General features: G+C 42.0%; 1 protein-coding gene across 1 annotated transcript in view; it reads left to right on the top strand.

The window, feature by feature from the left end:
- CXHXorf58 (chromosome X CXorf58 homolog) overlaps positions 1-22,183 on the top strand; it is a 25,272-nt gene extending 3,089 nt beyond the window's left edge. Inside the window, exons 2-8 of the mRNA XM_036175630.1 lie at positions 735-832; positions 3,682-3,776; positions 4,120-4,231; positions 13,135-13,266; positions 17,256-17,485; positions 20,442-20,598; positions 22,007-22,183. Coding sequence (XP_036031523.1) covers positions 735-832; positions 3,682-3,776; positions 4,120-4,231; positions 13,135-13,266; positions 17,256-17,485; positions 20,442-20,598; positions 22,007-22,183 — 1,001 coding nt within the window. The remainder of the gene's footprint in view (positions 1-734; positions 833-3,681; positions 3,777-4,119; positions 4,232-13,134; positions 13,267-17,255; positions 17,486-20,441; positions 20,599-22,006) is intronic.
- The last annotated feature ends 624 nt before the right edge of the window (positions 22,184-22,807 follow it).

Here is a 22,807-nt window from a genome sequence, read left to right as displayed (position 1 = left end):
GCTCTCCCTCTTCCTCCCTGCCCCCTCTCTTCCTCTCCTTTCCCACCTCCAACCCCCAGCAGTGGTAGGAATTAAATCCTAGGATCTCTGACTAAGGATCTACTTAGTTAGTGGGTTCTTACCTAGTGTGTACAAGTCCTTGGTTCAGTTTCCATCATCACATAAAACCAGGCATAGTATAATCCCAGCACTAAGAAGTTAGAGTCAGGAGGATCGGAAGGTTAATGTCATCCTCATTTGCATATCTAGCTCTTCAGAGTCAGCCTGGGTTACATGAGACACTGTCTCAGAGAGAGGGGAGACAGGAGAGAGACAGAGAGAGAGAGAGAGAGAGAGAGAGAGAGAGAGAGAGAGACTCACACACACCAGGACTGTACCCTCAACCCAAATTCACTGTGTAGTCAAAGCTGGTCTTGAACTCTTGATCCTCCTGCCTCCACCTGCTAAGTGCTGGGGTTATAAGAATGTGCCACTATGTCTGGCTTTATGTATGTATCGTGATAAAGTTTTAGGGTAATTTTTTTTTAATCTCAGGGGAAATGTTCATTTTTTTCATGTCCTCACTCTGATTAGAGACTACAAATACTGGTTCCAATTACTCCATCCAAATGTTCCTCATTAGGTCAGTCTTAGTAATGGGGAAATATAAGAGGATACATAAATGGAAAGCTGTCTAAGATTTCAGGAAAATGGAAAGTGCTTCATAAATCGCTAAACTCTCTTTCCTCTTATAATTAATAGAGAGATTTCAGCAACAAAAATACAGAAAGCCTGGCTCGTTTACGTGGACAAAACATTGTTTAAACTCCTAAAACACGCAATTTGTGCAGCGGTATGTACTTTTTTCTCGACAGATGTTATTCCTTAATTAGTTAAAAAAACAGTTAATTAAAGATAGAACAAATAACCCTCTTTATCTCTTTGACTTAGATATAATAGTATGTAAAGTTCTAAAATTGCTTCTTTTGTTAATCTTAATGGATATTTCTGGGGTTTTTAGATTTATTTATTTTTATTTTATTTATATGTATGGATGCTTTCAAGTGTATCTCTGCACTGTAGTATGCAATTCCTGTGGAGCCAGAAAGGGCAGTAGAGGCCCTGTGACTGGGGAGTGAAAGACAGTTGTAATATGGGCATTATGAATGAAATCCGGGTGGTCTAGAAGATCAGTCAGTATGCTTAACTTCTAGCCCTCTGGGTTTATTTTTAATATGAATGAGTATTATTATTTTTTTCTGAAATTAATGTAGTTGTGTTTCAGTTTTTGAATTTGTGTCCTTATTTAAAGATAGGAGACAGTGATCTTCCAACAATAAAAAATCTCTGAATTAAGAACTGGGGTTATACTGGGCAGTGGTGGTGCACACCTTTAGTCCCAGCACATGGAAGGCAGAGGCAGGTGGATCTCTGTGAGTTCGAGGCCAGCCTGGTCTACCAAGTGAGTTCCAGGAAAAAGGCACAAAGCTACACAGAAAAACCCTGTCTTGAAAAACAAACAAACAAACAAACAAAAAAAAAAGAACTAGGGAATAAGCCACCTAGATGGTGGTGCACACACCTTTAATCCCAGCACTCTGGAGACAGAGGCAGGCAGATCTCCAAGTTTGAGACCAGCCTGTTCTACAGAGTGAGTTCCAGGACAGCCAGAACTACAGAGAAACCCTGTCTCAGGAAAAAAAGAAAAGAAAAGAAAAACTGGGGGTGTAGCTCAGTGGTAGAATGTGTTTTCAACATGTGTGAGTCCCTGAGTTTGATCTCCAACACTATAGAAAAATCCCTGAATTTCAAAATGCACTTTTCTTTTACCCAGCAGTTTTACTTCTTTTTAAAAAAATGATTTATTTATTTCTCTATTTATGTATTATAAATGTGTCTATATGTGAGTCTTCGTGAGTTTATGTGCACCATGTGCATGCAGGAGCCTGCAGGAGTCAGAAAAGAGCATAAGATCCCCAGGAACTGGAGTTACAGCAATTGTGAGCCACCATGTGAGTGCTGGGAACCAAACCAAGATCCTCTGCCAAAACAGTACATGCTATTACCCGCTGAGCCATCTCTGGCATTTTCACTTCTAAGAGTGCATCTACAATATAATCTCATTGCAGCATTGGTTCAAAGAAGCAAGTAAATGTCTGTTTTCATGTGTAAAGCTTGCAATAGTAATACAGTTCTGCACTAGAAAGATAACCAAGGTAGCTTGTTAGTGAAAAGGGTGAGTCAGAACAGAATGAGGAATACAATCCTATTTGAATAAAAATAACAAACAGATGCCCATCCTCCTTCCTTCCCCGAAAAAAATAAAAATAAAAAACGGGGCACTCCAGCAGAGTATTAAGCTTTGCTGAAAGTAGTCTACCATCAGAATAGTCTAATTAGAGAAATTTTAGCAGTCCTGAAAAACAGTCTGAACAATATGTATACTTCTTCACTATCTTACCCATAGACCTATTTGTATCATACAAAACTCATTTTTAATTATCATGTTCTGCTTTCCTCATAATTTTAGGCTCTCAGTAAATAAATGAAGTTAATCAGTTATTTTTCACATCTTTGTTCCAGTGCTTCAAATAAATACCTCACATTAATAATGCTTTATCTTAGCTATGTGGTGGTAGCATGTACCTTTAATTCCAGCCCTCTGGAGGCAGAGGCAGGTGGACCTCTGAGTTTGAGGCCAGCCTGGTCTACAGAGTGAGTTCCAGGACAGCCAGTATTGTTACACAGAGAAACCCTGTCTTGGGGAAAACAAAAACAAAAACAAAGGATAAAATGCTTTATATTGTTAAAATCCCATTATTGTACATTTTATGGAATTATCACAGGCATAAAACTGAATAGGATCATTTAAGGAAAAGAATGGAAATTTTAGAGTCAAGCAGATCTAGGATTGAAACAGTTTTCTCATTTATGAGAGTGATAATATTCTACTTGTGTTGTTGTTAGGATTAAGTGAGGTTGTCGATACATATAGGTATATGTATGTGTATATATATGACTATGACACCACCATATTACACAGTGAATAAAAGGTGCTTAAAAGCTAGTAACTTAATACCATTATCATCCCCATAATACCATGATTCATTTAACATTAAACAATTGTTAAGTTTCTTGTGTGTTTCAGGTACTGTATTAGAGTCTAGGAATATAATAAAGAAGAAAGATGCTTCCTCTACCTTCATGATGCTTATAATCTAGTTGGAGACACAGATAAGTCTATAGATAAATGCAATAGATTGTGGGAAAGTATTATCGTAGGGATCTCAAAATCCTGTGGTCTCAAAAGGCATGGATACTCAAATTTGAAGCCCTGTGAGTTGAAATAACAGATAAAAGGCTGCGTAGATGATAAATGGAGGAGTCAAGAATAGAAATCTATCTCTTTTAGAACCCTGAGCCCAGGGTAGTTTTCATTTCACTATGCTTCTATTCTTTTGTTGTTGTTGTTTTTGTTTTGTTTTGTTTTCTCAGGGTTTCTCATGTAACAGTTCTGGCTTTTCTGGAACTCTCTCGGTAGACCAGGCTGGCCTCGAACTCACAGAGATCCGCTTGCCTCTGCCTCCTGAGTGCTGGGGTTAAAGGCCTGCGCCACACTGCCCGGCTACTTCCACTCTTAATCAGTAAATGACTTCTGGATGGGATACTACTTTCTGTTCACAGTGACATCATTTATTTCAGGAATATTGTGTGGCACATGAACTACTGAAGAAAGTGAGCCCCAAAGAGGCTGCACTTGTTAGAGATCCTGGCATGAAGTGTAAAGTCAGATTTCGGTAATGTAACTCTGATGATTTATCTCAGAGGATAAATAATAGAAAGGAGTTTTCCGTACTGGTCATTTCTCAGGACAAAATCTAAAAGTGTGTCCCTGTTTACATTTGTTATGTAAAGAGACTTTAAGACGTGACTCTGGCTATAAATTTACATGGGGTCTCACCCCCATTGTGTCCCTAAGTATGAGAATAATTGTGACTTTCACCTTAGGATCCATTCCTTTGCTAGATCCTTATATGCCCTATATTTGAAAAACTGTATGAGCTGTGCTGAGTACATGAGAAAGAAGCAACAGAGCCCCACAACTGATGCCACAGCACTAATTTTTTATCTTTATTTCAGATTTGGTGGTGAAAAGTTTCCACCTTTTATCATGTTCAAAATTTTTTTAAAAAGTGATGGCCACGGTAACAAGTATTTCAGCGGGAAAGATTTACTAAAGCCGTCCAGTAAGGTGATGTTGCATGATAGATGTATTATATTAACATAGCTTCTTAACATCTTTATGATATCTAAATTGCATTCCAAATATACAGGCTACATTATTTCACCATTAATCAGACAACCAAGTTTTTTCCTAAGCACCATATTTCAAAGTGTCTGGGCTAAAAAAAATTTGAAATGTATTAGTTATATGAGGCTCCAAAAATATAATATAATATATATATATATATGTATATATATATATACGTATATATATATATATATATATATATATATCAGTTTTCTTTGCATTAAAATTTTAAATTCTGGGGAAGCAGAGGCAGATGGATCTCTGTGAGTTCAAGGCCAAACTGGTCTACAAAGCAAGTTCCAAAAGTCAAAAAAGGATTTATATATTACATATAAACTACATATTGGTTTATTGAGACAGGGTTTCTCTTTGTATCCCTGGCTGTCCTGGAACTCACTTTGTAGACCAGGCTGGCCTCGAACTCAGAGATCCGCCTGCCTTTGCCTCCCGAGTGCTAGGATTAAAGGCGTGCACCACCACTTCAGGCATGAGAAGTATATTTTCATCTTACTCTTGAGGTATAAATTCATGTCATGTTCATCTTCAGAATAAGCTAGGTTGTTTCTATAAAATAGCATGGATTGTTTCTATTCTAAAATTATATAATGGGACTTCTCCAGGAACTGAAATTCTCCTGGGTCAGTTCCACTGTCCCCATTCTTAAGCTTAAGGAAATGAGAACCTCAGAAGGAATAAGTCACTAGAAAACAGTATTTACACATTAAAACATTGTATAATAACTTCATTAATTTCTTTCTTTATCTATGAAGTAAGTGTTGGAGGGGGAGGAAATAGCCCAGTGATATAAAAGAGAAAATGTGACTTTCCTTTCCTCCAGCATCCTGAAAGCTTCGTCACTGTGTCTGCATCATCCACCTGTCTGAGAACCTGCTAACAGACAGGAGGAAGACAGCTGGGCTTTAGGAAATCCCAAATCAATACCTGAGGAAGATTGACAAGACTCTAAAATGATGGGTCAAGAGATAGACCTTTACACTGAAACTTGGTCTGCCAAAAACATTAAAGTTCAGATTTCACAGAATCGGAGAAGACCAGTGGAGAAGAGAGTTCCCCCACGAGAAGAGAATCCCAGGATGAAATGCAGAAACTGTGGGGCCTTCGGCCACACTATAAGAAGCAAGAAGTGCCCTATCAAGTCTTGGGATGGTGCCATGGCACCACTGCCCTTGAGCATTGTAAAGAAGGAAAAGGAGAACCAGGACCCACGAAAGCGACAGAATCCTCAGAGTCCTGAGCAAGTGAACGAGACAGAGAGAGAGAAGAGAGAGAGAGAAAGATTGGAGCAGCAGAGGAAGGCTCTCCTGCTCAAATTTCCCAAGAAACCCCCAGAGAGGAAGCCTCAGAGTTGGAAGGATACGACACATCCTGGTGACTATCTGAGGCGTCCGAGCAGACCATCATTCTTCCATGTAAACAAGAAAGTATCCCTGAACCGTACTCAAACTAATCTACCATCAGTCACGAAATCTGATGAGGAACAAGTGTGCCACACAGCGCCTTCCACAGAAGACCCTAATATTACCTTACCTCTTGAGGAAGATAAATCTCAAACCTTGGAGGTCCATAACATGCCAAAAACAACATTTGGGCACAGTGATGAGGACCCAGCCTTCACTGAGAAGCCAACAGACCAAAGCACAGAGTATTGCTTCCATCAAGTCCCCCAGGCTGCCTTCAAAGTGCAGGAGACAGACTACATGCTGAACACTCAGTCACCAGCCCAGCATTCTGATGAAGACAAACACTCCCACACAGCACATACAGATAGCCAACGTGCTGAACTCAGCTTCAAGGTAACCCATAAGAGAAATCTCAAGCTCCCCACCCAGATTATCCAAAATCCTCCAAAGAAACGACGGCTAAGCTCCTACCAAAGACCCCAGAAGAACACCGAGAAGCCTATGTTGGAGGCTTTCCGTGTTGTGCCACGTTCTAGTACCAGCCAAGTTGAACCAAAAGGGTTACCTCAAGTGACCGGTGTTGAACAACAGCCTCCACACAACAGAGCTCTTCTTAATTTCACCCAGCCTTTCACTGAGTCCTATCATCCATTGTCCAGCCACGTTCCAGTCCAACCTGTCCGGATGGTCTTTACTAGATTGAGAAATGGTTACTGGAGCTCCAGGATCTTCGAAGCTTCCTCATCCCATCCTCCTGAAAAGAAGATGCCTTCTGATAAGATCTCACCCTCCCTGAAGCAGTCTGAGGAACCCTGGGTCCCCCTGAGTATCTTCATAAACACCCTTCCAACCTCCTCCTTTGAGGAGAGTCACTGAGAAAGTCACATCAAAAGAGACTGTCTCCAGCCCCAGATGGACTTGTAGACTAGGACTGTTGGATGGAGGAGAGAGCAGAGGAAGCTGACAGAGCCAGTTGATTGGGGTCCTTGGGAGAGTAGAGCATATGAACTGGTGGAATATCATCAACTGAGCAGCAGACACAGACACCATTCAGATCACATAAACTGGACTTCCCACGAAGTTTACTGAGGTGAAATGTTAAGGACTCCTCCATGACGTCTGTGAGAACTTGAGTAAGTACATGTGTTTATTCACACATCCGCAGAAAACCAAAATTAACCTCTTTGGCATCCAAGTGTCTATATTAGTGGAAAGTCTGGATGACCTCCAGGACCTCCATCTTCATCCTGACCTCAGAAGGGAGCTCTTGACTGTCAAAAGTGTCAGTGAGCACTGTCGTGAAGAAAGCTCTCTTGCACTTGCAGATGTTCTCCTTTAATGACTTGTAAATAGGTTTACAAATAGGTTTCAGTGTTAATAAAGTTCTACAAACTATGCCAAAGAGAAAGGGGGATGCCCCGTTACGCCTTTCCCTAAGTGCTGCAGCTGTCACTCCCCGGAGTGATCAGCCCTAATCCTTCCTTATGTTGTCCTCATTCCCCCAGGAAATTAGATGTTAGAATTCTGTTTGTTCTGGTTAGTAAGATGTTATCACACTATTCACCCTGCCTTTTTCCGTGAACACTACAATGGTCTTTCAATGAACAGAACATACCCAACTTGAAGAGAACACTTTGGACTGCCCTTGTCCCTTACATTCCTTTTAAAACAAAGTTGGCTACGATGTGCACTCACAGTTGAAAGAAAACTTGCAATGGTGGGATTTTTCTCATTCTAAGTTTACATTTTTACTCTTTGAATAAAACTTTTGTTTGCAAATTGATCCAACTTTTCTGTTTACTTATTTCTTTTTGGTGTTTGTTTGTTTGTTTGAGACAGGGTCTCTCTGTGTAGCCCTGACTGTCCTGGAACTCGCTTTGTAGTCCAGGCTGGTATTGACCTCCCAGAGATCTGGCTGCCTCTCGCTCCAGAGCTCTGTGATCAAAAGTGTGTATCACCACACCTGACTCTTCCTTCTTGAGCTTCTGATTGCAGTGCCCTCCACCTCCAGAGTACTAGGGTTACAGGTGTGCCGACACACCTAGTTTATGCAGTGGTGAGGATCAACTCAGGGCTTCATGTATACTAGGGTAGCACTGTACCAAATGGGCTATATCTCTAGCTCTAAGTTCATTTGTTCTTCTATGCATATGGATGTTTTGCCAGCATGTATATCCATGTGCCACATTCGAGTCTGGTGCCAGAGGAGGTCAGAGGAGGATATAAGATCCCTTGGAACTGAATTAGAAATGGTTGTGAGCCACTATGTGAGTGCTGGGAATTGAACCCATCTGCTCTGTAAGAGAAATCAGAGCTCTTAACTGCTAAGCCATCTTTCCAGTCCCTCATTTATTTCTTTATATAAGTGGGCCAGTTTTAGTTTGTTCAGATGTCTAGTCTAAATTCACTTATCTTTGAAAATATTTTTGCTATTTTTATGTGTATGGATGTTTTGCCTGCGTGTCTTTACACCACATGCATGCCTGCTGCCTGAGGAGTCCAGAAAAAGGCATCAGATCCCCTGGAACTGGAGTTACAGACATTCATGAGCCTCCAAGTGGGTGATGGGAATTGAACCCAGGTCCCCTGGAGGAGCAGCCAGTGCTCATAAGTGCGGAGCCATCTCTCTAGCGCCTCTAATTTCACTTATAAAGGAAGAGGAATTGAACACATTTTTGATCCATCATTCCCCTCCATATTTCCATTTCTTGTTGCATTTCCTTATCATGTTCCAGCTGTATCTCATATATTCACAAAAACAGAAAGCAAAGCAAGTGAAAGGGGAGGGAAAGGGGAATTAGGAACAGTGCTTCTCAGCCTTCCTAATGCTGCAAGCCTTCTAATTCAGCTCCTCATGCTGTGGCAACCCCTAATCAGAAAACTGTTTTCGTTGCTACTTCATAACTGCAACTTTGCTATTGTTATGAATCGTAATGTAAATATGTGCTTTCCAGTGGTCTTAGGAGACCTCAGTTCAAGGGTCTTTCAATGTGCCCCCCCTCCGCAAAAGATCGAAACCCACAGGCTGAGAACAATAGAATAATGATTTGTATGTGTGTGCGCGCGCGCGTGTGCATGCGCGCGCGCGCGCGTACACACACACACGTGCTCTCATTTCATTTTCCACTTTGACAATCTATCTTCTCAGCATTGGTAATTTACAAGAAGTTGTCATTATTGTTGGTCCACCAGAGAATTTTCTAAAGCCTAGCTACCCAAAGCATGTGCAGCCTTACAAACTGCCATCCACTGGACCATTTTAAAATGCAGAACCTTGAGACTGGAAAGCTGAGCAATCAAAAGTGTACACTACTCTTGCAGAGGAGCCAAGTTTGATCCTCAGCACCCATATCAGGTGGCTTACAACCACCTGTAACTCCAGCTTCAAGGGATCTTGTGTCCTCTCTGGCCTCCTTGGGCACCTGCATGCATGTGCACGCATGCACACACAATTAAAGAGTAAAATAAAGCCAGGCGGGGCAGTGGTGGCATGCCTTTAATCCCAGCACTCAGAAGGCAGAGACAGGTGGATCTCTGTGAGTCTAAGATCAGCCTGGGCAACAGAGTGAGTTCCAGGACAGCCAGAGCTAACCAGAGAAACCGGTTTTGAACCCACCCCCCCACCCCTAAAAGAGCTAGCATTTGAAGAGACTTGAGATGTATAACTGAGATTTGAATGCTCATCTGTTTCTACCATACTGCATGCATTTTTTTAAAGCTGAAGCAATCCCTGCAGTTAGTGAGCTTTTATTTACTCTGCATCTGCATACAATTGTAGTTGGAGTTTTCCTGCGTCCACCCGGCTCTTGCGTCCTTGCGTTTCCAAAGCCGTTCAGACTCAAATAAACACAACAGGCTAATATTATTTAAAACTGCTTGGCCATTAGCTCAGGCCTACCACTAACTAGCTCTTACACTTAAACTCAGACCATTTCTGTTAATATAGATGTTACCACGTGTTCCGTGGCTTTACCTGTGTACCTGTTACATGCGGCTCCCTGGATGGCGGGCTGGCATTTCTTGACTCAGCCTTCCTCTTCCCACAATTCTCGTCTCTCTTTGTCCCGCCTATACTTCCTGACTGGCTACTGGCCAATCAGCATTTTAATTATACAGAGCGATATACACAGCATACAATGAATTATTTCAAACTAAGTGCAAGGATACCACTTATCACTACTTCCCTGAGTGGGAATTTCCAGCAAGAATGAGCAACTGACTATGTATGACAGATTTCTGACAAGAACATCTTGACTATTGGGCAGCGCTCTTTTTTTTTTTTCCTTCAAACACCTCTGTGCTTGTTTAAATGAAAATGTTCCCGTGTTGGAATACTTGGTCCATGGGCGAAACCTAGACCAAGCAGAGAAAAATGTCTGAGCAGAAGCCCAGAGCCGAGAGAGAGCCGCAGGCGGTAGGCAGGTGGTGTGGGGAGCAAGTATGTGGGGGGAGGGGCAAGCAAGAATGAAACTGGAATGGGACCAGGCCAGGCTCACCTTGGGTTTTATTCTACACCCAGTAAAAAAGATGTGGTCTCGTAGCCTCCTGATCCAGCCACCTGCTGCCGTGTCTCTCTGTTATTTATGGACTCACTTTCTGGAGCTATAAGCCAAAGTGAACTCTTCCATAAGTTTCTTTTGATCATGGTATTTTTCACAGCAACAGAAAAGTTACTAATGCACTGTCTCACAAGTAGGCAGAGAGTTTGTCTTATGCTTCTAGGCATGGCTTTCTATGGTCGCAGGACTAGAATAGACCCAATACATCTAAGGCAATATATGACAAGGAAAACTGGATCTTGGAAAGATTGGTGGTAGTGACTGAATACAGCAGTGGAGGGAAGAACTAATAATAAATACCTTTTCTAGATAATCTGAGCTAAAGAAAAATATAATTATTCCTAAAGAAATCCCTAAAGCAGAAATTACATGGTTTTATACCTATTTAGTGTGCAATGATTTGCTTCTGCCTTTAGTGTGGTTGAGCTTGTTAATTAAAACCCACAGGACATTGTAATAAAATATAATAGATCCACCAATATCTTTTCTTCAGGTAAATGTTGTGCAAAAAGTTGGTGAAATGAAAATCAAAAATAATCCACCCAAGGGAAAGCTCCCCATATTTTCATTAAACTGTTCGCTTTGGTGCATTGATAATAAAATATGACCACTAAAATATTTTCTTCCCATTTCATTTTCCATATGCATCACCAAAGCTTTGGAATTCAAAATAAAATAAAAAAGGGGCTTGGGGATTTAGCTCAGTGGTAGAGCGCTTGCCTAGCAAGCGCAAGGCCCTGGGTTCGATCCTCAGCTCAAATAAATAAATAAATAAATAAATAAATAAATAAATAAATAAATAAGTAAGTACGGACTATTCTGGATAATAAAACTGAGAATGAGGGAGGAAAATACGTGAAGGCAAGCTATTTGTGTTGTGCCTTAAATGAAAAGAACAGCAGCTCTGGGTTTTGACTCTGACTGAGCACTCTCCATACGCTCACGGCAGCACATTTTGAGGTCCAGAGGCAAAAACTGACCTGCAATAGAAAGAGGTTTGCGTTTTCTTCTCTGCCAGCCTCCCTCCACATAAGCAGTGCCTTTGTGGTCAGAAGCACCGATCGATATTAGAAATGGTGTTGGATGATTCAGCACATACTTAGGGGCAGCACTGGAGTATTGAAGTCTCACCTACTACATATAGCTATTATCAGAAAGCTAGATTTATGTGCAAGGACCAGAGCCAAGACAAAGAACTTGAGCCTCTGTGTTTTCTGGGATTTTTCTCTCACTGGCCTCTCAGATGTTTTTCCTGCTGACGTTTTAGAAAGAAGGGAAAATCCTTCATTTGCTTTTCTTTGGCTACTGAGAGGGAAATCTAAGAAAAGGAAGGTGTAAGCAACCTGACATGTCCACGTTTTCATTTGGAAGCAATGAGGAAGCTAACAGAAAAGAGGGTCAGGTCCAGTGACACATTTTATTCTAGTTGCTGGGCACGCTCTTTAATCACCAGGTGAGTTTTCTTTTCACTGACAACACACGTGAGGTTATGGTGTTCCTTTGTTTCCTTCTGTTTTGAGACAGGGTGTCTCTGTGTAGCCTTAGCTGTCCTGGAACTTGCTCACTCCCGAAGTAGACCAGCTGGCCTCAAACTCACAGAGATTTGCCTGCCTCTCTCTGCCTCCTGAGTGCTGAGATTAAAGGTGTGTGCCACTACCGCCCCACTGAAAAGAACATTTTTTAAAAGAAACAAATCTTTAAAACTATGGTCCAGACTGGAGAGAAAGCTTAGTGGTTAAGAGCACATATTGTTCCTGTGAAACATACTAGTTCAGTTCCCAGCATCCACACCAGGCAGCTTGAAACTGATTGTAACTGCAACTCCAGGAAATCTGATGCCCTCTTCTTGTCTCCTTAGGACATTATATTCTCATGCACAAATTCACATGCATATACATATAATCAAATATAAAAATAATTTTTTAAAGATGTAAAAACAATTTTATTTATTTATTTATTTTGTTTGTTTGTTTTTCGAGACAGGGTTTCTCTGTGTAGCTTTGCGCCTTTCCTGGAACTCACTTGGTAGCCCAGGCTGGCCTCAAACTCACAGAGATCGGCCTGGCTCTGCCTCTCGAGTGCTGGGATTACAGGCGTGTGACACCACCGCCCGGCTTAACAATTTTTTATGTTGTGCTGGTGCTTTGCCTGCATCTATGTCTGTGCACCACATGTGTGCAGTGCCCGCAGAGGCATGAAGAGGGCATCAGAGTCCCCTGGCATTGGAGTAACAAATGGTTGTGACCTGTCTGTCATGTGAGTGCTCTAAGAGAGTAACAAATGCTCTTAATTGCTGAACTATCTCTCCAGCCCAAAATGAAAACCTTTTTAAAAAATAAAAAACTATGTTCCCTTGAGGACTGTAGACTCACCTACACCTGTAGTTTTATTTTAAAACAGTGCATCAGGGACAAATTTCAAATGGTTTTAAAATCCCTATGTAAGCCAGACATGGAGATCCACCTCTACAGTCCCAGCATTTGAGAAGAAGTTTAAGCTCATCCTTGACTACATAGCAAGTTCAAGGCCATCCTGGAGTAGGAAACCCTGTCTCAAAACCAATTCCTATATAGCTGGGCATGGTGGCTCATACCTGTAGCCCCAGCCTTGAGGGAGCTGAGACAAGAGGCTTACTAGTAAGTGCTTGGCCAACCTGGGCTACAGAGTGAACTCAACCTTATTTGAGCTCCTTCCCCTCTTCCCCCCAAACAGCTATATAATTTCCTTTTGGTAAATGTAGCCTTTCTATTAATAGCAAGATTGTAAAAGACAAGAACACTATTTGCTATATTTGTCAGAAAATATATAAAATGTGTGCCAGTGACTAAAAATATATTATTTTTAAAATCTACTTTCTTTATAGGCGGTGGCTGATGCTTACAAGATAATGGGAGAAAGGATATTTTATCAACAAATTATGGAAGATGAGCATTTTTTCCAGAAATTCAAAGTAACTGATCGTATGGATGTTGTTACAGTGCAAGATTATATGCACGTAAGGAATTTAGATGTAGATGTTGAAAAATCAAACAAAAAAAGGCTTTCCTGGCCCTATCCTCCAACAAGAAAGAATCATAATTTTCAGTTTGTTTGTTTGTTTGTTTGTTTGAGACAGGGTTTCTCTGTATAATAGTCCTGGCTATCCTGGAACTCACTCTATAGACCAGGCTGGCCTCAAACTCAGAGATCTGTCTGCCTCTGCCTTCCAAGTGCTGGCATTAAAGGCATAGGCCACCACTGCCCAGCTCATAGCTCTTTATTTAAAATTCTGGTAAAATGCACACAACATAAAATTTACCATTGGGGGCTAGAGAGATGGCTCAGCAGTTTAGAGCACTGGCTGCTCTTCCAGAGGACCCAGGTTTAATTCCCAGCACCCACATGGCAGACACCTGTCTGTCACTCCAGTTCTAGGGGATCTGACACCCTCATACCAATGCACATAAAATATTTTTTTAAACTGCATTTAGGGGGCTAGAGAGATGGCTCAAAGATTAAGAGTGTTTGCTGTACTTCCAGAGAACTGGAGCTCAGTTCCCAGCATCCACATCACACAGTTCACAAGCACCAGTAACACCAGCCTCAGAGGATCCAGAGCTCTCTTCTGGCATCTGAGGGCACAGCATACACACACACACACACACATACACACACATACAATGAACAAAATGTAATTTTTTTAAGATGAGTGAAGAGCTACCTCTGGTTGCACAATACAGAAAGAATTAGAAAGCAACAAAAGATCTATTCAAATGTTCTTGATATTCCAGGGGAAATGGTAGTTGCTTGATTTAAGGATGTCTACAGATGCAGGATAGAGAGTAAAGGCAGTGGGCCCTGGTGACAGACAGGGAGAGAAACTGAAGGAATATAATAGTCTGGCATGATTCTTGGATTTCTGATTTGCATAGCTGGACAGAGCAATGCTGAACTGGGGCACTTAAGCAGCATACCTGAATAATAATAGAATAATAGTAACAATAATAATAATAATAAATGCTTTTGTAACACCCCCTCCCATTTTTCTACTAACAATCCAAAGAGGCAAGCATTGACAAAACAAAAATTACCGCTATTCTGATTCCTAATGTAATCATAATAATAATATACATGACCATAGCTTCTTCATTTGGGTACCTCACTTTGACATATGAAGTTATGCAGAGCCTTAGAGACTCTTGACTGTGTTTTCTTTCCTTTAGAGACTTAACCTAGGATACTAGGGAATTAGACCAGAAAATGAATGAAGCTAAGGATGCAACTATCTTTGCTAATGACATGAGTCACAGACTCACAGGTTGTGAATATGTCAAGGATCAGGGTCACAGAGAGAGGGTCCCAAATGTTTACACTGGAAAGGAGAGATAAGATTGCTCATGGGGTGAATGGCATTTTTAAAGATCTTTCCAGGCATGTCGTTTCCTTTCATCTCTAAGTTTGTAAATCCTGTGAGCCTCTTTATGGATGAGAAAAATAGAGCTTTAACCAGATCCAAAAACTCACCCAAGGTCACAAAGCGAATTAGTGGCCGAGTAGATCATTTACAGGGCTGAGGCATTTACTGATTGTACTACTGCAGTCCTGGGAAATAAAGTCTATAGGCATTCTCACTGTATGGAGTGTGGGACTAAAGGAACTGATGATACAAGCTGAAACTATACAAAGCACATTTCACATTCTCTATTGTTTTGAGACAAGATGTCACGTAGCCCAGGCTGACCTCAAATTGGCTACATAGGCAAAGGATGACCTTGAACTCCTAATCTTCCATTCACCACATTCCAAGTGCAGGAACTACAGGCCTGTACCACCACTCCTTGCTGTTTGCTTTCCAATGGGTGTGGGTCTGATTTTGTTTTCAGCACGGGAGCTTGAACCCAGGGTCCCTTGCATGATAGGCAAGCACTCTATCCCTAAGCTATGTCCCCAGCCTCATACAAAGCAAATTTCAAAATCAATAGAGAAAATTGGTTGGCACATTAAAAACAGCTGGATGTGCTGGTACTTGGCTGTAAACTCAGCACTCAGAAAGTTGAGGCAAAGAGGATTTCAAGGTTGAGGCCAGCCTGGCCTACACAGTGAGCTCCAAAGCAGCCCTGAGTTACATAGCAAGATCCAGTCCCAATACCAAAAAAAAAAAAAAAAAACATTAAAAACTCTCTTGTAACAGAAATGAAAGACTCAAAACATTTAGTACAGTGTTATTTAATACATTTAAGAAACATTGAGAGTACAAGTTTTATTTCTTTGTAAACACTAACCAGCTGTGAAAACACTAAAACCAATGAGTTGGACACGTTAAGTGGGTGAAGTATATGAAATGTGAATCTCAATAGAGCTGTGAGTGTAATGGATTGGGGGTGTAGCTCGATGGTACAGTGCCTTGAGTTCGATCCCTACCACAGTCAAAACAAAGAAAAGCCAGCCTGTAATCCTAGATTGTTTAGGAAGCTGATGCAGAAGGATCACAAATTCAAAGCCTTCCTGAGGTACAGAATAAGTGCGAGGCCAGCCTAAGTAACTTAACAAGTTTGTATCAAACTTGAAAAAAACAATTTAAGGCTGAGGGGTAGAGCACTAGCTTAGCATGCACACAGCCCTAAGCCCCACCCTCCAGTCCATCCCCTCCCAAAAGAGCCCTTGGAAGGATGCTGGCCTTCTCGTTCTCACGTAAGTGACAGTGGGGACCACTGTCTCTGCTCTGGCTTTCTCAGTGGTCACATGCCTAAGTTTGAATCAGCTGATTATACGTTGCAAACTATGTTAGCTTTCTCATCGTGTGAAGCTTTTTCTGCCAGGGTCACTTGGTTCTTCTTGTCAAAGCCGCTTACATTGGTAGGTTCACCTTCACCAAATCCCTCTAGCTGCACAACATTTGCAAGTTTCTTAAAGGGTGCCAGCCCTTTACAGCCACCTGTGTCTCTACAACACATTTTACATCGGATTCCAGTTTCACTTCCAGTGATACCACATTGGGTTTCTTTGCTGGCCAAGTCTGTCTTTGAAAAAAAAAATTTTATTGTAATCATGTGTTTGGGGCAAGATTGTGTGCACCTATGTTCAGGTGTCCAAAGAGCCCCTGAAGCTGGTTGTGAGCCCACTGACTCAAGTCCTTTGCAAGAGCAGCATCTGTTCTTAACCGCTGAGCCATCTCTCCAGTCAGTCCCCAGTTCCTTCTTTTGATGGTCTATTTTTGTAAAATGTCACATGGGTTTACCATGGAGAGACAGAGGCCGCAGAACTACGTATTTGCTGTCTGTATATGAACTCATTAATGGATTCACAGTGACCAAACACTGACACGTTTTTAGAGACAGGACATGACTTGTCACTCACTATGATTGCACGCTTGTCACTAATGAAGTAGGCTGTGAATTGAAAATCTAGCTGCAGAGTTTGTGCTTTATGCAAAGGTTTACAATTATATTGTGAGAATTGGAATCAGCCACTTCTTGTTGAGAGACTGGTACTACAAAACAAAATGGCGGCAACTGCCACTTCTGCATGATGTCACAGGAGTACATGTGCATGTTTGTGTGCAGGTGTGCATTCACGTGCATGTGAAAGTGGGTGCCTATTCCTAGCACTGTAGCTCATCATCCTCTATACCTAGCTCTTAAACACACATTTACAATGTTAAATTGAACTCAGAAACTGTGTTTTTAAATTGCAATGTTTTCAATTGGAAGAAAGTAAAGCAAGACTCCTACAAATAAAGATAAGGAAATTCTCCCCTTAGCACCAGAGATTAACTCGTCATTTCTAAAACAGTGAGTGCCAGTGTTTATGCATTAGATAAACGGTTAGTGAGTGCGGTGCTGTGTGAACTGAAGATGCACAGCATGGGTCCTGCCTTCCAGTAAGGGAGTTCAGATGCATATAGATAACGGAAACATCTAGTTGGAATGAAAGTCGTGGGAGAGAGAGTCGATAGAGTTTGGGGATGAGCAACAACTGAGCATTCTGCATTTTTCCCCCATATAGTACTGCAGTCTTATGGATAAGACCCCTGCATCATCTGGTGGCAGGAATAACCACTGGCGAAGATTAACACTCAGAAGCATTCCCAAAACAATGATGATGTACGATATAGTTGATTATGCAGAGTCTGGAGTAATCTCAGACCGTTTACAAAAAGAAATGAAGTATTTGTCACAGAAGCCACAAACAGAAGAGATGCGTCAGCACCAGCTAGAGACTGTTTCCAAAGTTAGGTAAAGACCACTTTTCTTGAGGTTATAACACTAAAAGCATTCCTGAAAATGTTCCCTTTCTGATATACAGTCCACTAAAGATAACCATACAGCCCACAGGGAGACTTGAGTTGGGGAAGACTGTCCCAAACGTATGCAACTTTGTAAGCAGAACACTAACAAAAAAGTCAATTGGTACTGACTTGTCCCACCAGGAAGGCACCTCGGGATGCCAAGAGGCTACCCTGACAAATGCAAAACCAGCACAGTGGTAAGGAAGTGCTGGTGACTCTTCATTGGAACAGACAGACCCAGAGAGATGCTCCTGCTACAAGAGAAGCCTCAGGCTAGCATGGCTTCCCTTCAAGAGAACGTAAGAGGTGGAGCAGGGCTAAGTCAGGAAGTAGTGGGGCACAGTAGAGTGAGTCAGGGGCTGAGTGTCCCTCTCTGGGGAGAGGGGCCTGCGTGCAACTGTTAATATTTTTGTTTTCATAAATACAGCCAATATAGCCATGCAGCTTTGTCCTTCCTGTTGAAAGCTGTAATTGTCTCTCTCTCTCTCTCTCCCTCTCTCTCTCTCTCTCTCTCTCTCTCTCTCCTGGCTCCCGTTGCCTAGGATTGATTGTATATAAATCACAGTGGTATTATTCTCTTCTTTACCAATAACAAGCAAACAAATTCATAGTTTGGATAACCATGTTGTAGCAAAATATATGTATTAGGGTCTGAAAGGACAGGGACAGAATGTTATTATTCCAATTAGATTGCTTTTAATTTCCATTACTAAGAGTCACCCAGTCCATCTTATTTATAAAAGCAAAAGAAATGGTGATGAGGCTCAAGAGGACTTGCTGGTAATATATTTTCACACATATGCTTGCAATAGACCACAAAGGAGACACTGGCAAGCAAACATACTGGGCAGTCTCACGACTGCAGATGAAAAGTATTGAGCCAGAAACATAATTTAACTCCTTTATTGTATAGTCAAGGCTGTGCACTTTGCAGACAGATAGCCTGGTTCAAGGCACAGTCTGTCATCATGAAATAGACTTTCTCTAACTCATACATATGAGCACTGAATATAGAACTTAACCCTATTACCACCAAGGTCAAATAAATGATGTCATTTTCTTCACTGCCATATATAACTTTGTGCTCCCTGCTATTTGGATTCATGCTACTGATTATCCAAGAATGAGTCATTTAGGAGCCAGACCGCTAGCCAATTTTTAAATCAACTGAAGAAGAAAAATATTTTCATAAGAGCATCTTTGGATAAAGTCCTAGTCTGGGATCTCCCAGAAGCAAACCCCAAGACTAGGAATTGAGTTGGAACAATTTATTTGGGAGGTGATCCCAGAACCTACTGAGAGGGTAGGGCAGTGTCTTAGCAAGCCAGTTACCACTGGAGCTACCTGGAGCTTTATCCCTCTTGGGAATGTTAGAGTCACTGTACAACATGCAACTCAGTTATTCCATGGCCATTGGTTAAGTGCTGGCCAGCAGGGGCAGTATTCTTGGATACTTTTAACCTCCTCTGCACATGGACTCTTGTTCTGAAGGACACTTCTAAGGATGCATGATCCAGGTGCTGGCAGGAAGCTATTGAACTGATCTGCCCATGATAGTAAAGCTAAGGGAGAAAGGGCATAATACCAGCTAGCCTGATCCCAACACTGGTCAAATAAAATAGCTTCGCTAGGCTAGAGAAGGCTCAGTGGACAAAGTGCTGCTGCGCAAGCATGAGGACCCGAGTTCAGATCCCCAGAGCCCATGTAAAAAGCCAGGCAGGTGTGATGGCCACTTCTAATCTCAGCACTCAGAACACAGACAAGCTCTCAAGCTAGACTAGCCAGAAATGGTGAGCTCCATATCCAGAAGAGACGTATTTATCTTCAAAAAATAAAAGAGCAATTGACAGACACCTGACAGCAACCATGGGCCTTCACAATACAATCAAACAAATACGTATACAAGCACCTGCAACACGCACGTGCGCACACACAAGCCCACATACATGTGAACATATGCACACATACACACACCAGACAAATGCATACTCAGAAAAATAAGCTTCATCATGAAACCCTTTACTTTGTATGCTAACCTGAATATTAATTTTTAAAACAAGCTTGCCTTTTCAACTGTTATGAAATGTATATCCCGGCATTAGTTATGATATTTTAAAAATTCATGCTGGGTATGGTGATACCTTTAGTCTTAGCATTCAGAAGGCTGCCTCCCTAAGATTGAGACCAGCCTGGGCAACATATTGAGACCCTGTCTCAAAAAAAAAAAAAAAAAAAAAAAGAAAAAGAAAACCATCCACATGGCCACTAGCCCGTGTTTTCTAGGAAGGCTTCTTTTGAACTGACAGCAGGTTTTTACCATTTTCACCATCGTAGTTGTCAACATCACCATCACATATACACCTCCACAAGCACCAGGTAACCAACAACACTATGCCTTCCCCCCACGCTCCCCAAATGGTCTTGCTGCACACCTCAGGTTGGCTTTGAGCTCAGTAATATAAGCCAGCTTGCCTTGAACTCATGCTCTTCCTGCCTCTGACTCCTGAGTACTAGAAAGCGTGTGCTACCATGTCTGGATGTTTAAGCACTGAAAATGCAGCTGGGCGGTGGTGGCACATGCTTTTAATCTCAGCTCTCGGGAGGCAGAGGCAAGCAAATCTTTGAGTTTGAGGACAACCTGATCTACAGAGTGAGTTCCAGGACAGCCATGGCTGTTACACAGAGAAGCTCTGTCTTGGGGGAGGGGGGAGGAAGACAGAAAGAAAATAAAAAAGAACAGTTCTATGTAAAGTCCCAGAAATGATGACTTTAACCTAAAAACTGACATGCAGTGTTGCTCTCAGTATGCTAGACAGTATCTTACAGTTTAGCATTACTTCACATTTCAATCTTATTTTGTGTCCTTTTATTTTTTGTCTGTCTCTAATACAAATGTCTTCTAGGTATCCATCCATTCCTATTGTCCGCCCTTTTTACCAGCCTTGGGGAGAGCAAGGTAAAGCGAAACATTTGGGGCGTCGATCCAAGCAAGCACAAAAGAAGGTTCAAAAGATGAAACAAGCCTATATGGCAGCAAAAGAAGAAAAGGCTTCCTCCAAGGTAACTGCACGTTTAACTAGCAGTGAACTCCTTTGTTATTTTGGACAGTTTCAAACTGCCTATTTTTAGGGTCCAAGAGAAGACCCCAAGAAAGACCAACAGTCACGTATGCAATTTAGCAAGAGCGTTTATTTCCAGGGGGGTTCTCAAGCTCCTTTTTTGTTTTGTTTTGTTTTGTTTTGTTTTGTTTTGTTTTTCGAGACAGGGTTTCTCTGTGTAGCTTTGCACCTTTCCTGGAACTCACTTTGTAGACCAGGCTGGCCTCGAACTCACAGAGATCCGCCTGGCTCTGCTGGGATTAAAGGCGTGTGCCGCTGCTGCCGCCGCCGCCGCCGCCGCCGCCGCAGCCTCCGCGGCCTCCGCGGCCTCCTCTGCCTCTTCTGCCTCCTCCTCCGCCGCCTCCGCCCGCCTCCGCTGCCACCGCCACCACCACCACCGCCCAGCACTCCTTTTAAGCAGAGTTAGGGGAATACCAGAGAGAAGGGATTAATCTGGTTCTCATTGGTGGAGGAAAGATTAGTCTGGGAGTTAATTGGTGGGGGGCTGTAATGGTTAGGGGCCCGTTAGTGGTGGAGGGGGTCTAGTATCTAGGGGCTTGTTGATGAGAGGGTAGGAAAAGCTATCATTAACTAGCAGAAGTCTTGGGGGACATTTGCTGAGCCAGCAGAAGGAGATTGGGGGCCTGCTAAGCCAGCAGAAGGGGTTTAAGGTGCCTGCTGAGCCTGCAGGAGGCTGGGGGGGGCACCTGTTGATTGGTTGCTCCTAAGTTGGGGTTTTCCTGAGAATTGCTTGCTCAGCTCCAGCCTCTTTTAGTGAACCGAAACTAAGGCCTGGCCCGTGTCAGGGCTGCTAGGGGAGCCTGTTGTGGCACTGGCTTGGCCATCCAGTCCTTTCACCTATAAGTAATTTTATTTGCACAAAGAAATGCAAGTTCAAGGCTGAAACACCTTTGGCATACATACCTGGGTAGTGTGAAGCCACTTTCTGGTAACACCCATTTTCCTTTATTTATTTTTGTATGTGTTTGTTTGTTTGTTTGTTTCACTGTGTATCCCTGGTTGACTTGGATGTCTGTATAAACCAGGCTGGCTTCGAACTCATAGATATCCACCTACCTTTATTTCCTGAGAGCTGAGATTAAAAGCATGCACCATTGAGCTGGTTTATTCTTCACTTGATTATTTCCTTAGCTATATAGAAATGTGCCGGGCAGTGGTGGCACGTGTCCTTTAATCCCAGCACTCAGGAGACAGAGCCAGGCGGATCTCTGTGAGTTCAAGGCCAGCCTGGTCTACAGAACGAGAGCCAGGACAGGCACCAAAACTACACAGAGAAACCCTGTCTCGAAAAACCAAAAAAGAAAAAAGCCAAATAGGAAACCGTCTCCTTTTTTTGTAATTGCACATAGGAAGCAGACACATCACGAGTAAAGAAGAAAGTCATATTCTACTGTCCATCCTTTGAAATTCTGGCAATTGAAGAAACGCCATCAGACAGAAAACTGGAAAAAGAAGAAAGGGAATTGTTTGCCTGGTATCAAGACCTGTATGTTAAACATTCCTCATTGTTTGGAAACCCTAATTGACAGAAAGCACCAGTTGTTTAACAATATATACTGCTGTCTATAAATAAAGAGCAGCCAAGTAGAAAGACGTCTTTGGTATGCTTTCTTAATCAGATACATGATGGATTTGTAAGCCCTTTTGTGTTACCGTAGGTGAGAATGGTTTTTAACCTGAATTGATTACTTCCATTAGATGTCCTGGAACTAGCAATATACATTTCAAGAAGTCAGAAGCAAATTAATCCCTAGGCATTGGATTCAATGTTAATTTTTTTCATTAAAAAAATATTTGAACAGGCCATGCTTAGCATAAAAATTGAGTTCACAGGATGAAGGGCTGTTCTGGAGTCGGCCTCCATTACCTTTGCTTAGCTGCGTATTGTTTTTATGGAATGGCTTTGGAACAGCCTATCTCAATTATAATAAAATGATAATAGATCTGTCATGGCAGTCGGCATGACACAGCATACCTAATCATTACTGAGCACTGTGAGCACCTGGGACAGAATGTAGCATCAGCTTTGGACAGTTTTCAAATACAAAGACTGTTTTGAGTAATATTTCTCCATTTCATCTTGAATTGACAAATTCACCTTCCTGATAAGAGAAAATTATTGATTTCATCTGTGATGCAGGCTACTGAAT

This window comes from Onychomys torridus, chromosome X (genome assembly GCF_903995425.1).
Source record: "Onychomys torridus chromosome X, mOncTor1.1, whole genome shotgun sequence".
NCBI lineage: Eukaryota > Metazoa > Chordata > Mammalia > Rodentia > Cricetidae > Onychomys > Onychomys torridus.
The sequence above is the reverse complement of the archived record's forward strand: the minus strand, read 5'-3'. Positions and strand labels throughout refer to the sequence as shown.